Below are 15,040 nucleotides of genomic sequence, written 5' to 3'. Positions count from 1 at the left end.
TCAAATGGACATGAACATTATGTCCATGCATTAGGGAGCCTTAAACTCCCATTTATATGCTCATTCAGAAACAAAGTGGCCTCAATTCTTCCAGCTTAATTGCTTTCAACTTGAAGAAAATCACTGATAGGGTGACTTAAAGCATGTAGCTTTTGCCTGGGCATCTCAGTTATTAAAAAAAAAATATATATATATATAATTTTGTAATTCATAGGTCTGTGGTAATTTTAGTAAAAGAAGAGCACTTTGAGCAGAAGCTTAATTAGAAGCTTAATTAGTGAAGGGCTGAGGGTGAGGGGTGTGAGGAGAGGCAGCAGAGTAAGGACTCCAATCCCACAGGGAGGTGTGAAGCTGGGTGGGAGGATGTGTTGGATCAGCTGTGGATGGCCCCAGGCAGTGCAGCTCAGAGTTTTATTGGTGCCCAGCCTGGTTTGCTGAGCCACTTCTGATGTTTAGGGCCCACAAGCACAGGGCAGAGCTGGTTTGGGTGATGAAGATGGGCAGAGCTGGTTTGGGTGATGAAGATGGGCAGAGCTGGTTTGGGTAATGAAGATGCTGAGGTTTGGCAGCTCAGGAGAACCTGAGCCCCTGAGAGAGGCACCACACTCCCTTTGTGATCCTCTGCACCATCCTCTGCAAACTTGGGATAAATGAAGAAAAGTTTTACTGAATTACAAGCTATTTTTTTGGTTTGTTTTTATTTTTTTCTTTTTACAAACCACTGCTATGTTGCAATTCCACAAATGTTTTTGCATTGTTTTCCCACTGATTTTTTTTTTTTTCATACTTGCTGACACTACTCAAATGTTATTCCTGTTAGTAGCACTATATGAAATCCATTACTGGGCACAAGCTGCATAAGAAAAAAGGCTCCCTTTGGTTCATGCTTCACCAGTATTTCTTTAGTTAGCTTCTTATTCTCCAGGCAGTATTGTTATAACACCAAGTCTCAGAACATCAGTTCTGAACTATTCTAATAACATTGCCAATGTTCACCTTGCCAGCTCTTTCACAAAGGATTATTATCAAAAATACATCCTTTGTCACTGCTATCAGTACTTTTATTTTCTCTGAATGCAGCTCGGATTGGGCACCAAACACAGCCCACCTTCAGAGTATATAGGACTGGATGTTAATTATACTCATCCATCTTTATTTTCAGCAATGTTTGATTAATGAAAATGCACAATAGCACACTCATCATTACTTGAGAACATGCATGTACCAAACCTATTCTCTTTTTATTGTTTGGATTATATTTGTCACTTCAATCCAGACCAATACCCTGACATTGTGAATGAGTTCCTTTATAATGCAGTTAGGTCACATGCTTGGTATTTTAATCCCTTTAGATTTGTCAGTGACTCTGAGTCCTTTTCAACTGAATTAGCTGATTTTTCATACAAGCTCATATCTTTCCATGTTCATAAATCAAATTTTATTTATTTTTTAGTTTGCTGTTAAAAAGAATTGTAATTTCTCCTATCTTCTGTTTGCACATGAATGCAGAATCATTGTATCACCTTATTTTGGGAAGGAGAACACACTAATTCACTAATTAAACTTCTGCTCAAAATGCTCTTCTGTTCTTGGCATTACCCTGGATCTATGAATTACAATTTGGGGGTTTTTTGGTTTGGGTATTTTTTTTTTGAAGGAGACTCAGAAATGGACATGCTCAAATTCATATCAGAACCTGTCTTCAACATGTGGCAATATCTCTTAATTCTTTTTCTTACCAAGAGCAGCAGCCACAAGGTTTCCCAAGGAACAGAGCTGTGCTGCTGCACTGGAATTGAAGTTGCAGGGGAGAAAAGATCCAGGGGGAAATGCAAAGGTGAAAGAATTTTTGTCTCAGTTTAGTTACAACAATTAAAATTAAAGGATGGAATAGCAAGGAACTGGAAGCAGTTTTCTAAAACCTGAGATCAGACAAAAAAATCTTTCATAATTTTCTAGCAAGCATTTGAGCTAAAGGGATAAAAAAAGAAGTGGAAATAATTTTAAAAAGAGTGTTTTGGGGTTGTTTTTTTTTTTTGGTCTGATTAAGTATCTTTTCTTCTCCCATCTTATTTTGGCTCCTCTATTACACCTTCTCCAAAAAAGGTTGTGGAGGGGGAGGATGAGCAACAAAATATGAATTCCTAATGAAAACTTTCATATTATGATTAGTTATGATTAATAAACTTACTACAAAGTTTTTTAGTGGGGTTTTTTTTTTTTTTTGTTTGAGGGGTTTTTTGTTTGTTTTGTTGGGGGTTTTTTTCATGATTTTTTTTAAGATTCCTTTTCAGGCCATTTTTAAGTTTTTTGAAGTGAGTGAATCTTATATGTATCTTACAGCTCTTTGAAAATCTTTGTGACAAGAAAAGGAGCTGAGCTCTTTTAATAATGGCATGTTATTAAACCACTAATGATTTGGCTGTTTAAAAGTGAGCTTTAATGATTATAACTATCCTCTTTGATCAGCAGAAAATGGTGACTAATCTGATAGGGAAAAAAAATAAAAAACCAAAGTTTTAAGACTCAGAGTCTCTCCTAAGCCCAATGGCGGCTATAAAAGCTCAAAGGCAAGAGAGTAAAAAGAGAATAAAACAGGCAGCAGACAATAAGTGCAGATGTTTTATTTTTACCCTGAACTACTCTCCTGTCTAAATAACAGTGAAGCAAACAAAGAAAAAAAAAAATGGTCTGACCTCCCCTCATTTTTGAATTTCTACTCTTCCTCCCTGCAAAGATTTTCAGCTCCTCACTGATACCTCCAGGCAAATATGAGTTGGATGCAAGCTCGCTTCATTGTGCCTGATACAAATTGCATTTGTGGCTTGACTTTTTTATTCTTTTTTTTTTGGGAAATACATAAGTACAGAAAGAGAAGGAAAAACAAACAGCTGTCAGTAAATTTGTTTCACAAAGGTCTCTCTCCACCCCTCACCAGCTGATTTGCTCTTTGCTGGCTTTTGTGGATTTATTAATGCAGGATTTCAGGGCTGGCTTTGGGTTCTGTCCCATCAAACATTGCAGCAGAGACCTCACCCATCTTCTGCCAAAATCCCAGCAAGCAGGACAGCTCTTACTGGCTGACATGTCTACCCATGATGCCAAACAGGTTGAGCTGTCAGCCCAAAACTCTTTCTATTTATACCTTCCATCTCTTTGACTCACTGAGGTCTGTTTGCCATCCTCTGGGATGGCTTTTCCAGACCCCAGGCACCATCTCCTGACCATGGCTCTCTAATAAGGAAAACTTTTCATTCAATGGTGTGTAATTTTTTTTCCATTCCCTTCAATTTTTAGTGAAAAGTGCTTGGTGGACCTTGCATTGCATTTTGATCTGACCAAGAAAAGCAAACATCCCACAAGGATGGTCACACACAGCTTGAGAAAAAACATTGGCAACAGCATCTAAACACCCTGGTCACAACAGGGGGATGGCCAACCCCCAAGTTCCTGCTCTTACCTCTGCCAGATTTGAGAGGTAGCATAAATTCAAAAGTAAATCCAAAAGAAAAAAAAATTTAAAAGGCAGGATTAAATATTTCTTATTATTTTTCTTCCAGATCCTTCAAATATGGTATCTTAAAGCTGCTGTTCAACTCTGTTCTTATACAGAAGGCTGAATTTCAAAATACCTTCTTACCCCCTTGCTTCCTGCTGCCTTCTGAAATTTCAGACTGAGGCAAATTTCCCTACTGTGTTTTACACAGTGATATTGTGTATTTTTAATTATCATTATTATTTTCATACTGTGGCTTTGATTGGAGCCACAGAAGAAATCTGTGCTTAGCATCTTCAGAATCAGCGAGGGAGTTCACAGAATAATATTTTTATATTTTGTCCTTGGAATAAATTTCTGAGATGATGAAGTAGACAACTTCAGCTGTTAATTCTTCACTTGTTTCCCTCGTTCCCCTTTGTTAATCCCAGAGGTATCAAATGATTGCTGTTACAGATTTAAAAGGCAACAGAGTTTTTGGTTTTTTTGGGTTTTTTTCTGTTGTGGATTTGTTTGTTTTATCCTGACTCACTAACATTACCAAGAAATGGTACAGAACACCATAACACATTAATAGCTGTTGTTCTTCAATCAGAACACAATCTCTTTTTGAATGCATTCACAAATGCTCTGTGGAAGAAATAACTGGAGCCTGTGGGTTTTTCTGTATTTCTACACCACAGCAGAAAGAAAAGCCGATTAAAAGATTTATTCAAATATTTACATGACACACACTGTTACAGTTTAAAATGTGAGCTTGCTCCTTTTACAAATCTCTTTAGAAGTCTTTTCTCCCCTTTGTTCCTAATACAACTTTCAAATGGCAGTCACAAGTTTGAATGACTCCAGCAATGACTCAATTGTTCATCCCCTCTGGTTCTTCTCTTCCCTCTCCATCTTCTGCCCCTCAATCCAGCATCTCCTTTATTGGCCTCCAGTGTGCCCTGGCAGCCCAGAAAGCCACCCAGGTCCTGGCTGATCACAAGCAGAGTGGACAGGTCCAGGTGAGACCCCGCCTGCAGAGCTGCCTCCAGCCCTGGGATCCTCAGCACAGGACATGGAGATGCTGGAGCAACTCCTGGAGGCCACAAAGATGCTCCCAGGGCTGGAGCCCCTCTGCTCTGGGAAGGCTCTGGGGAGACCTCAGAGCCCCTTCCAGAGCCTAAAGGGGCTCCAGGAGAGCTGGAGAGGGACTGGGGACAAGGGATGGAGGGACAGGACAAGGGGGAATGGCTTCCCACTGAAGGAGGGCAGGGTCAAATGGGATACTGGGAAAAGATTTGTCCCCATGAGGAAGTGAGGCCTGGCACAGAGTGCCCAGAGAAGCTGTGGCTGCTCCTGGATCCCTGGCAGTGCCCAAGGCCAGAATGGACAGGGCTTGGAGCACCCTGGGATAGTGGAAGGTGTCCCTGCCATGACAAAGGGTAGAACTGGCTGAGTTTTAAGGTCCTTTCCGACCCAAACCCTTCTGGAATTTTGTGATGATTCTATGGACTCCATAACTGATCCTCACTCTGCTCCCCACATCCCTCCTTCTCTCCACATCGTTTTTGCAATGTCACCCTGTGTAACCTCTAGTCACACATCTCCTTATGCTTGAACAGTTTTGACAGTGGATGCCACATCAATACCATCCACATTTCAAACCTCACCTCCTTGAAGTTCATCTTTCTCCATAAGCCTGGGAAACAAAGTAGAAAGTTGTGGCTGGCATCCCAAAAGAGCATCACAGCCACTGGCACAAGCTGCACATTTCTGGAACCAGGAGTAGCCCCAAGGCTGCAGCCTCATCTGCTCTTCCTGTCCTTTCCCCATTTTCTGTCATTCCCAAAGAAATCAGACAATGGGTATGAAGAGAAATCAAGGCACCCTGGTATTTTTATTATTCCATATGTATCAGATGTCTGAGCAGTAGGACCAGGACTGAAGTGTGGGCAGGGAATGCAGCACATCCCCCTGCTCCAGGGCATTTTTGCTCTGTAAAATGATGCAGTACATTCTCCATGGCCATTGTGGTGCAGTGGAAGGCAACAATTTGCCTTGAACACTGGGGGCAATTAGGTAAACATCTTTACAGAATAAATATGAGGATGTGCACAGTTAGCATTCCACAATATTAATTCCTAATGTTGCTGAATGCATTCAAATATCACATAGCTTGAACAACAGGCATTGCACGCTTCTTATTGAATCCAAAGAGATGCAGAGCCATAAAAAAATAAAATGCTCTGTGTAGAGCCATTTAGCTGGTTGTGGCAGAGCTGAGAGAGAACCTAATCTATCCTCTTGTGAGTTTTAAATGTGTTACCTTCCCCACCATCAATGGCTGGTGATCAGAGTCCCATGAAGATGCCAATGGAATACTGGCTGGAATACTTTGAAAAACCATTCCCCATGAGTACAGCAGACCTGAACTGAGGATCTCAGCTAAACCCATTCTAACCCAGCTTGTATTTGTTTCATGTTGACAGTCAGCAGCACCATCATCAATTTTACACCAATTTCATGGACCAGCAAAAGTAATTGCTTCTGTTCCTTGACCACTGAAGAAAAGAAGTCCCATATTAAAATTTATCAAAGCTATCAACTGCAGACATATGGAGCCAAACATCTTAGTTCAAAGGCATTTGATAGATAATTTATTATTGTAAAACAATTTATTCTCCCTCTCTGCTACCAATTGCCACTTTATTTCCTACTCTCCTTGTCCCAGCTTTCCCTTCAGTCCATGTTTCACTGCTGTGTCTGGGCTCTGAAGTGCTCCCAGGGATCCGTGGAGGCACATTCATTCTCTGCCCCTGGAAATGCTCTCCTCACCACAGCTCTGATACCCTCACTGTGCTGCCCTTAACTGACAATTAGTTGATGTAACAGAGGAGTACCAGCACTGCAAAGCCCCTAACTGGGTAAGTTACCAGCTCCCTGGGGGAAGCAGGGATTTTTCTGGTGGTTGTGCATTAGATCTAGTCTGGAATAACCAAAACATCAGACACAGTTCAGATTGATAAAGTGCTGAAATCCAGCCAAAGTAACGTGCTTGGAAGAGAAACATAACAAACGTGGCTCTTCAAGAGCTGTATGAATAACAAAATCTTTTCTTCTCCTCAATTTCAAATTCAGTTTTATGAGAAGAAACTTTTAGGAAAAGTTTTTTTCACTCCCTGTGTGATATGAAAGAGGCTCAGTAGCTCAAGTTCCATTGTAAGCTCACAGGAGAATATATCAAACCATCACCACTAAACATCACACAGAACTTGCAGGCACACAGATGTAAAATTAACCACACTCACAAAAGATATTCCTGAGTGCAGCGAGGGAAACCATTTGGAATGAGCAAATTTTCCACCATGACTTGGTTGTTTTAGGGATGAAAGCAGAATTTCTGGTTCATGACATAACTAGACTCCCAACACAGGGATGTGAACATGCAAGAATAGCAGGGCTTGACCCTGTGCTACTGCAGGAAGTTTATCACAGACATAAAGGCTTGGGATCACACTCTGAATTTCTTAGCATTGGAAATGGTCCCCTGTGTGTGAGCAGCAGCTCATTCAGAGCTCAACTTGCACTAAAGGTTTTAATATGGATGCTTTTGTCATTTTTTAAATAAAATAAACCCACTAAGCTATCAAGTCAGCAATACCACCCTAAAACTCTGACACCAAAATAAGTCTCAACTATGAGCAGCATGAAAGGGTTAAAAGAAAAAAAAGGACAGAAAACAAAAGACAAAAGAAAGGATCAGGAGATTTTTTTTTTTTTTTAAATAGCCAGAATAATTTTTCATTATCTGTTTACATTCTGGACCAAAACCCAGTCAAAAACTAACATAATTAATATATAAATTGGGGCTTAGCAGTTAAAATGAATGCTAGGTATCCAATTAACAGAACATACATCAACTAATTAATAAAAATGCCAGAAAAAAACAAGTAATGAAGTAACTGCTGCAAAACAAGCACTCTGATAAAATTTTCCACACTGTATTTTCACCACTAAATAAATGCTGAATAAGAATAAGAACCAGTGTAAAATGTCATGGTCACTTGATATTTTACCCTCAGGCCAGCACTTCCCTCTCCCCACAGCCTCCACTCTCCACCTTGCACTGCTCAGGTGGCTCTGGGCAGCAGTGGTTTGTAGCCAGCAGATAACAATTGAAATCTCTCATTTTTCTGTCCCTCCTCACAAAACCAAAGGCTTGGGCACAATTCCTACATCCCTGACAGTTAAGATTAGCTAATGACAAGCTTTGGATTCATCCAGTAAATCCAACAAGAATATACAAGTAAAGGCATTGAAAAAAGGCTGCTGTCAGCAGATTTGAAAGCTTCAAGTTCTTTCAGATCAGAACTTGCAGAAAATCAATTTCTACATGAATTTTTATTTTTCTTTTTAAACAACTCTGCAGTCAGATCAAGTCAAGCTTACCATCTGCTGCAGAGAGAAATCCAGCTATACTTGAGATCACATTATCAAACTTCTTTGTAAACTTTACATGCAAGCTGTTCCTGTCAGAATTGAAGTCATTGTGATAATGCTTCTTAATATTCGCTCAGGCTTTAAATAAAGACTGACAAAAGTCCACATATGGATGACAAGCTGTTCTACTGTAAATATTTTTCTATTTGTTGAGAAGGGGCTTATGGCAGTTTAGGACATATTCCATCAGGGATTTTGGTCTGAACTACTTACTGACTAATAAAACCAAGGTAAAATCCTTGCTCAAAACCATTACCAAAATTTAGTTATAAATTAATTTGATCCTATTCCTACTCCTATTTAGCAATGCTTTTACATCATTATTGCTTTAAAACTTTTTCCAGCTGGTGGTGTTATAAATTGGAGGACATTTAGTGCTCTGTATTTCAAGCAAGGCTTAATTCCCAGCTGGCTCTGAATGGAGTTAGCTGTGGAACAGAAAATGGTAATTTTACCATTAGAGCTGACCCTCTAAAGAATAGTAAAGTTCTTCCACTTTTTTTTGTGCAAATAAGCCCAGTAAACTCATTTCTGATATTCCTGTAAATGAGGGGATAGAGCATAAAAATCCTTCAAAAATTCTTCTCCCACATCCTTTAGTTAGAAGCACAACTTACAGAGAAGCAAACACAAAAGCAAATGTTGTGACAAGTAGGGATTAAATTGCTTTCTCAGTTTTGATTCCATTTTGAGAAGCCACAAGGCACATGCTGCAATAATTATTGCAATTAACGCAGTTAACTATTTGCTCCGAGTTCATTACACATTATTGCTTTAGTATAGCAACTGTGCAAGTAACTCAATGCAGCAAAGGAAAAACAGTTATTAACACACCTGCCTGGAACAGACACATGATGTGCAGTCACAGACTGGAGTGAGATTAACCCTAGAGCAAAGAGAGAGCCTTACCCTGATGTTGGATCAACAGCTATGGCCTTGGGGTTGCTCAGGTCCAGCTCGATGAGGGTCACACACACTGAGCCATTCTGGCTGCAGACAAAGATCCTGGCACTGACGTGATCCACAAAGTAAAAATTCCCCGTGATCCAGTCCATGGCTATTTGCTGCACATCTGCCCAGAAAAAGGAAAAAAACAAAGAAAAAGGAGCTCAAGAGTGCAGTTTCAATCCAAGTAAGCCAGTGCTGGCTGCTCTGCCAGCAGATGCTCCACTCACTTAAAGATCTCCAGCTGCTTTACATCTATTACAGGGTTTCTAAGAAGGAATCCAGTTCTCAATACACAAACAGGGGTTGAGGAGAATTTTTGCCTTGTTGAGTACAGACATCTGATTGCAAGCACAGTGGTTTGAAAGATGCACGTTTGTTTTGAGCTCTGTTAAATATTTTTGAGTCTGTCATGGTGATTTTTTTATGTTCTCCTCAGAAGCAGCACCACTGAATGATGGTGCACCTGTGAAACAGCTGGAGCACAGGTGGTGCCTGGCTGCTGGGGAAGGCAGCTCTGAAGTCACTCAGATTCTGGATTTTGTGCTCCAGGGTGTCTGCCAGACCCTGGGGATGGCACATGGGTAAAGCTTAAAGGAGTTTGTTGGTTATATTTGAAGGGGACTAAAAGCAGACCAGAAATACTTAATAGAAATAAATAAAATGTGATATGCACATCTAATACCACCTTATCTGTGCATTCATTTTAATTTAAAATACTTTCTTCTTGTAGTTCTGGGGTATCTGGATGCTGCCAGTTTTCTGACAGTTGCCAGAAGAAGTAGCGTTGAAGTAAATTTTCTGTGATAATATAGAGACATTCACTAACAACCACATTTTCCTTCTCATGCCTCTGTGGCAGCTTCACAGCACCCTAACACAGCTGCTCCCTCCGTTCTTTTCCCTCTGGGATCCTGGAACCACTCTCTGTAAATGCCTTATAAATCCTCCATTTTTCTTATACATCAGCTGACTTTCCCAGGCACTATCTCATTGTTACAGTAAGCAAAAGTACAGAGAAGTGCAAAGAACACAACTTTTAAAATTTTATTTAACTAAGATTTCTTTCTTCTTCTTTTTATTGACAGTATTGTATTGATACCACTGTGTAGGACAGAATTAGTTATTCTTTAATAAAGTATACTGCAATTAATACAAAAATATATCCTGTTAAATGTTTTCACTGATCAGTGATTTTTGATTTAAAAAACTTGAATATGTTTATTATACTGCAATACTTTCAAAATAGTGCTAGCATAAGCTGAGATTCTGTCATGATGAGAAAAGCCAGATGTGATAAAATATCATTACACAGAGAAGTTGGTTTGGGTTTTTTTTTAACTTTTAGTTTTCTGTAGGTTTATAATTCTTCAGATGGGGGATTTTTAGGTTTGCTTTCCACAATCTAAAAAAAAGAAAAAGTTGCCTCCATCCCATCCACGCTGCACTGGAGAGTAGTAAGTAAACCTGATTGAACAAAAATTGTACTCATTGAGTTTTTGATGATAACTCAGGGCTTATGAGCCTTGTACTTAAAACAGACATGGAAGCTCATTTATTGTCCTTCAAAGTGCAGGTAACTCAAATGGGATTTACTCAGTGAAATACCAGGAACACCAACTGTATCCCACCTCAGCCACCCCATTACACAGTTCACTGCTGTCTTCTGTCTCTCCCATTCCTGCCTTTCCACTACTCATTTCCCTTTTAATTCAAAGGGAATATTGTGCCTGATAGGTCCTATTACCAAGATCTGCTGAGCCAGAATAAAGAAATGCTCCATTTAGCCCAATATCCAAACTCCAGAGAAGGCCAGTGTCTGATGCACTGAGAGATATGTGAGCACTGATATATTTCAACAATAGGAAGAAAACACTTGGTTTTGTTTTTTCTCCTCCCTTTTTCCAAGCAAAATAAAGGACATGCTTTTAAAAATGCCAGAAGAAAACTCTGTGCTTCTGGAAATCAGTAAGAGTTAAAGCATTTTCAGCATGCCTGCTTACCATTTTCTGAAGTTGGATTTGTGGAATGAAAAAATTTATGGTTTACTGATTCAGGGAGACTTTTGAAAATTGCAGATAAGCTTCTGTGTAACAGAAGCATTTCAGAAAATATTGTTTAAATGGGACAAAAGGTACAAAAGAGATCCAATTTCAAACATTTGTAGAAATAAAACTAGTAATTAAATTCCTGCAATGAGAGCTCTAGAAGATTGCTGTACACTGGGAGGTGGATGAAAAGGAACAAGGTTAAGTAGCAGCCTGTTGGAGGAGTTTTTCTTATTGTGTGAAAAATGTACCTATTTTGAGATAAAAGTGATATATATGTGAAAGGCACATCACACACAGGTTATTGGATTTGTTAACATAGCAGTATTACAGTTATAAAATGTTTGCTCTGTTCTTCCCTCAGGTTTTTGGTAACATATCACAAGAAATTGCACCAAATCACTTGGTTTTTTAATGGAAACCAAGAAGAATTTGTTCAAGGTCATATTATGGATAACCATTTGAATTAGGTAGCTAAAACTGAAACATTCCAGGAAAAGGGAGGCATCCAGAAGCAATGCCACCCCATAAACTTTGTGTCAAACAGCTTTGGTAGCTGGGAACATTTATGCAAGTTTCCTGCCCAGCAGGGTTTGGGAAGGGCTTGGAGCTCCCAGCAGCACAGGCTGTTGGAGAGGTTTAGGCTCATTCCAACTGCATTCCTTGTAAAGCTGCTCTTTCCAGAGCATGCCATGTTTCATCACTTCTATCACAGAGTTTCCAGAACAACCAACACATTAATTCACAGCAATTTTCTTCAGAAGAACAGACTGCCAGAGAGATGTCCTGAATCAAGGGTTTAAAGAAACTGGAAGAGTTAAAAGTTTGGCCAGGTTTAGTAGGAGGGGGGGAGAGAAGCAATTAAGAGTATAGCAAGAAGAAATAATAAGGGATAGTTAATTCTTAGCAGATGGAATAGTTAAGGCTAGGATGTAAATCACATATTTGTCCTTATTGTGTTTAAAGAAGGAGGATAAGATGTGCATCTAATTGTGAAAAAGAAGAGGACCTGGGCCCTGAAACTTGAGCTATATCCAAGGGGACCAAAGCCTGCCTCCAGGGCAAAAGTAAAGATCAGAACCCACCAACCCACTTGAGGTGAGGGCCTGCACAAGCGTGAAGGAACTCTGGGCTCATTTAAATACATTTTAATACTAAACAGGGGTAGGTGGGGTTAGGTAATGAATATGTATTAGGTGTTTTGGGAATTATATGAATATGTAAGACTTTCCTAGATCAGTAGAGAGACAGAGCCTGTGATTCTTTGCACATGCCTTTGGAAATTGTTCCACTTGTAATAAACACACCACTTTTCGACTTTAACTAGTTGCAGCATCATCTGTCTGTGCTTCAGTCCTGCTATGCAAAGAACACTTCCTTCCAAACCAGCCCATCACTGTCCCTAGCAATTCATGTGGGCACTGAGCACATTGGGCATCTGTGTGTTGGAGACACCACTGATCTGCTCTGGGCTTGGTCTGCCTGCTCCCTGTGTTGGACACATCCACCTTCTCACCAGAGAAGTTTGGAAAGAATTCCCCAGTCCACTCCCCACCAAATTAAATTCTCCATGAGAAATCCCCTCAGCTGGCAGGGAATGGTTGTGTGAATCCCATTTTATCTCCATGGTTTGGCAGCAGCTCTGCATGAAGCTGCTGTGAATGTCTCCCCAGCTATCACACGAGTTGCACCCACTGCAAACCACTGAGGAAAAGCTCTGGTTGAACTGGGGACTTTTAAAATATATATAAAACTTTTTGTACTCAAGAACTTCCTGAATTCATTTCATGCCTATTTCTGGATTCATATTTAAACCCCACTATGGGAAGATGTCTGGTCCACTCACATCTTTAAAGTAATTAATCATTTTTTTCTTTCATTTGCACAGTTTCAGAAGTCTCTAAAAAGAAATGTTTCCCCTTGAAAACACACATATTTATTCTGAGCAATCTTCTATATAGTTCTGAGGGCTTTTCCTATATTAATAGCAAGTTTCCTTGGAGCATTTCTGCCAAATGTGATCATCTTTCCTTTATTACTTTCTAAAAACTAGGATTTCTTCTTAAGGACTTCATAAAGAATAGTTAAGACAGCATATAGGTTAAATTCTGCTCTGCTTAATGACATTATGTAGACTGTGGGCACAGCAGAAGTGTGTCTGGAAGTGAACTTTTCCTATGTCTTTTAAACACACAGACATTATTGGACCTTTAGAGAAAATAATAATTTCATATCAGGGTGCCTAAATCTTCAAAGGGTTCTGGAAATGTATGTCTTATGGCCAATCCATAGTTTATGGAAATCAGAGAAAAATAGAATGGCTCTCTGCTTTTACTTTGATTTTCCAACTTATATCTTGTATGAATTATTACATTTATTTCCATTTCAAATGAAGACTGGCACAAGACTTCAAATCTTCAGCAGAAGAGAGGCAAAAGCAGTGACACAGCCTTGTGTTTCTGTTACTGCTGTAATCAAGGATTCTGCTCATGCACCATCTATTAAAATCAGTATTATAGTAGCAGATTCCCTTTTTTCCCAGATATAGAAACAAAAATTAGCAAGCTTTTTTCTGTTAAAAGCTTCAGTATAAGCATTCCTTGTTTTTAATGTAAGAACTGATCTGAGCAAACTACTCAGTGGAATTCTGGAATTGTTGGAGTATTTTTGAGAAACTTCTGAGTGAACTGGGGAATGATTTTAGATGAAATATTCCTTGAACTCTCCATATGTTTCTAGTCAATGATGAAAAAGATAGACCATTTCTCATCTTTTTAAAGAAAGAACTTAGCTTCTACTGACTTGTATACTCAATTTTTCCTTAGCCTGGACATTACTGCAATGAAAACTTCCTCATATATGCATATATAAATCAGTATTGAATTAATATTAATATTTTCCCCATATTATTATATATTTTAAAAATATATATTTGAAAGGGCTTAAAACAATCTGTTTTCCACATGGAAATGCTGGGTTGTTTTTTAGGTTTTTGTGGGTTTTTGTTTGTTTTTTCCTCCTTTTTTGAGTTTGTTTTTGTTGGTTTTTTTTTTTTTTTTTTTTGTTGGTTTGGTTTTGTTAGTTTCAAAAATTGATTATAAAGGAAGAATTATTTTGATTGTTTTAAATAACTAATTTTTCTTCTATATCGCCTATATCTGCTTTCTGATTGCAATGTTCAAACTGGCATGGCCAGACTTAGTTTAGTTTATTATCCAATTAGAAAGGAAAAAAGAGATAAAATTATATATTTATCAGGGAACAAACAAACTTTATTGCAAAGACAAGCAGAAAGGCACTTGGGAATACTTTGTGCCTCCACTGAATAAAAAGCCATGTTTGGAACAAAACAAGGAGCACCAAATCTTCTTTTTTTTTTCCTCCAATAGCCAAGGATGGTGAGAGCAGGTAAGAAATGTTAAAACACATCAATGACAAGCTGAGAAACCCTGCAGCATTACTGCCTTTGCTGGGCCACTCTTTTGACATTAATGCTCCTGATTAGCAGCCCAGACAGCCTTGTACTGACACTGTGCCCTGGGTAAGTGAAGCTGGAATTCTGTCTGCAATGCCACTTAAAAATATGATTTTTATTAAAGATGTCACCATTCAATAAGTCAGACACACTGGTGTCTCAACTTTTAACAGCCATGTCCGGAGTGATTATTACATAAGTTAAAAAATGAGAAATCAAGTGAAAAATATCCATCCATCTTCTTCAAATTACTCATCCTCAAATATCTGATTCCTCTGAATTAAATCAGCCTTCGGAGATACTCTTTGTGAGAAGCACAATGAAGAACCTAAAATATACTAAATTTAAATAAGGACTTTAAAGCATCTAGACTTCAAGTTCCTCAAAAGAAGAGAAAGCTTTTCCTTTTCTTTGTGGAGTAAAAGCATTTCAATTTCAATCAATTTGGTTACTGACAAAAATATTGTTGGCTTCCTTTCAACCCTGGAGCATCAGATACTGCATTAAAAACCTCTAAATGTGAACACTGAGACAATAGCATTTTCTCCAAGTGAAAGAATCTTCAAAAATATAAGAATAATCTAAATATTATGA

The 15,040-nt window shown here is 38.8% G+C and overlaps 1 protein-coding gene across 1 annotated transcript in view; it reads right to left on the bottom strand.

Moving 5' to 3' along the window:
- LRP1B (LDL receptor related protein 1B) overlaps positions 1-15,040 on the bottom strand; it is a 474,765-nt gene that overhangs the window by 257,926 nt on the left and 201,799 nt on the right. Inside the window, exon 7 of the mRNA XM_050976996.1 lies at positions 8,888-9,050. Coding sequence (XP_050832953.1) covers positions 8,888-9,050 — 163 coding nt within the window. The remainder of the gene's footprint in view (positions 1-8,887; positions 9,051-15,040) is intronic.

This window comes from Serinus canaria, chromosome 7 (genome assembly GCF_022539315.1).
Source record: "Serinus canaria isolate serCan28SL12 chromosome 7, serCan2020, whole genome shotgun sequence".
NCBI classification, from domain to species: domain Eukaryota; kingdom Metazoa; phylum Chordata; class Aves; order Passeriformes; family Fringillidae; genus Serinus; species Serinus canaria.
The sequence above is the reverse complement of the archived record's forward strand: the minus strand, read 5'-3'. Positions and strand labels throughout refer to the sequence as shown.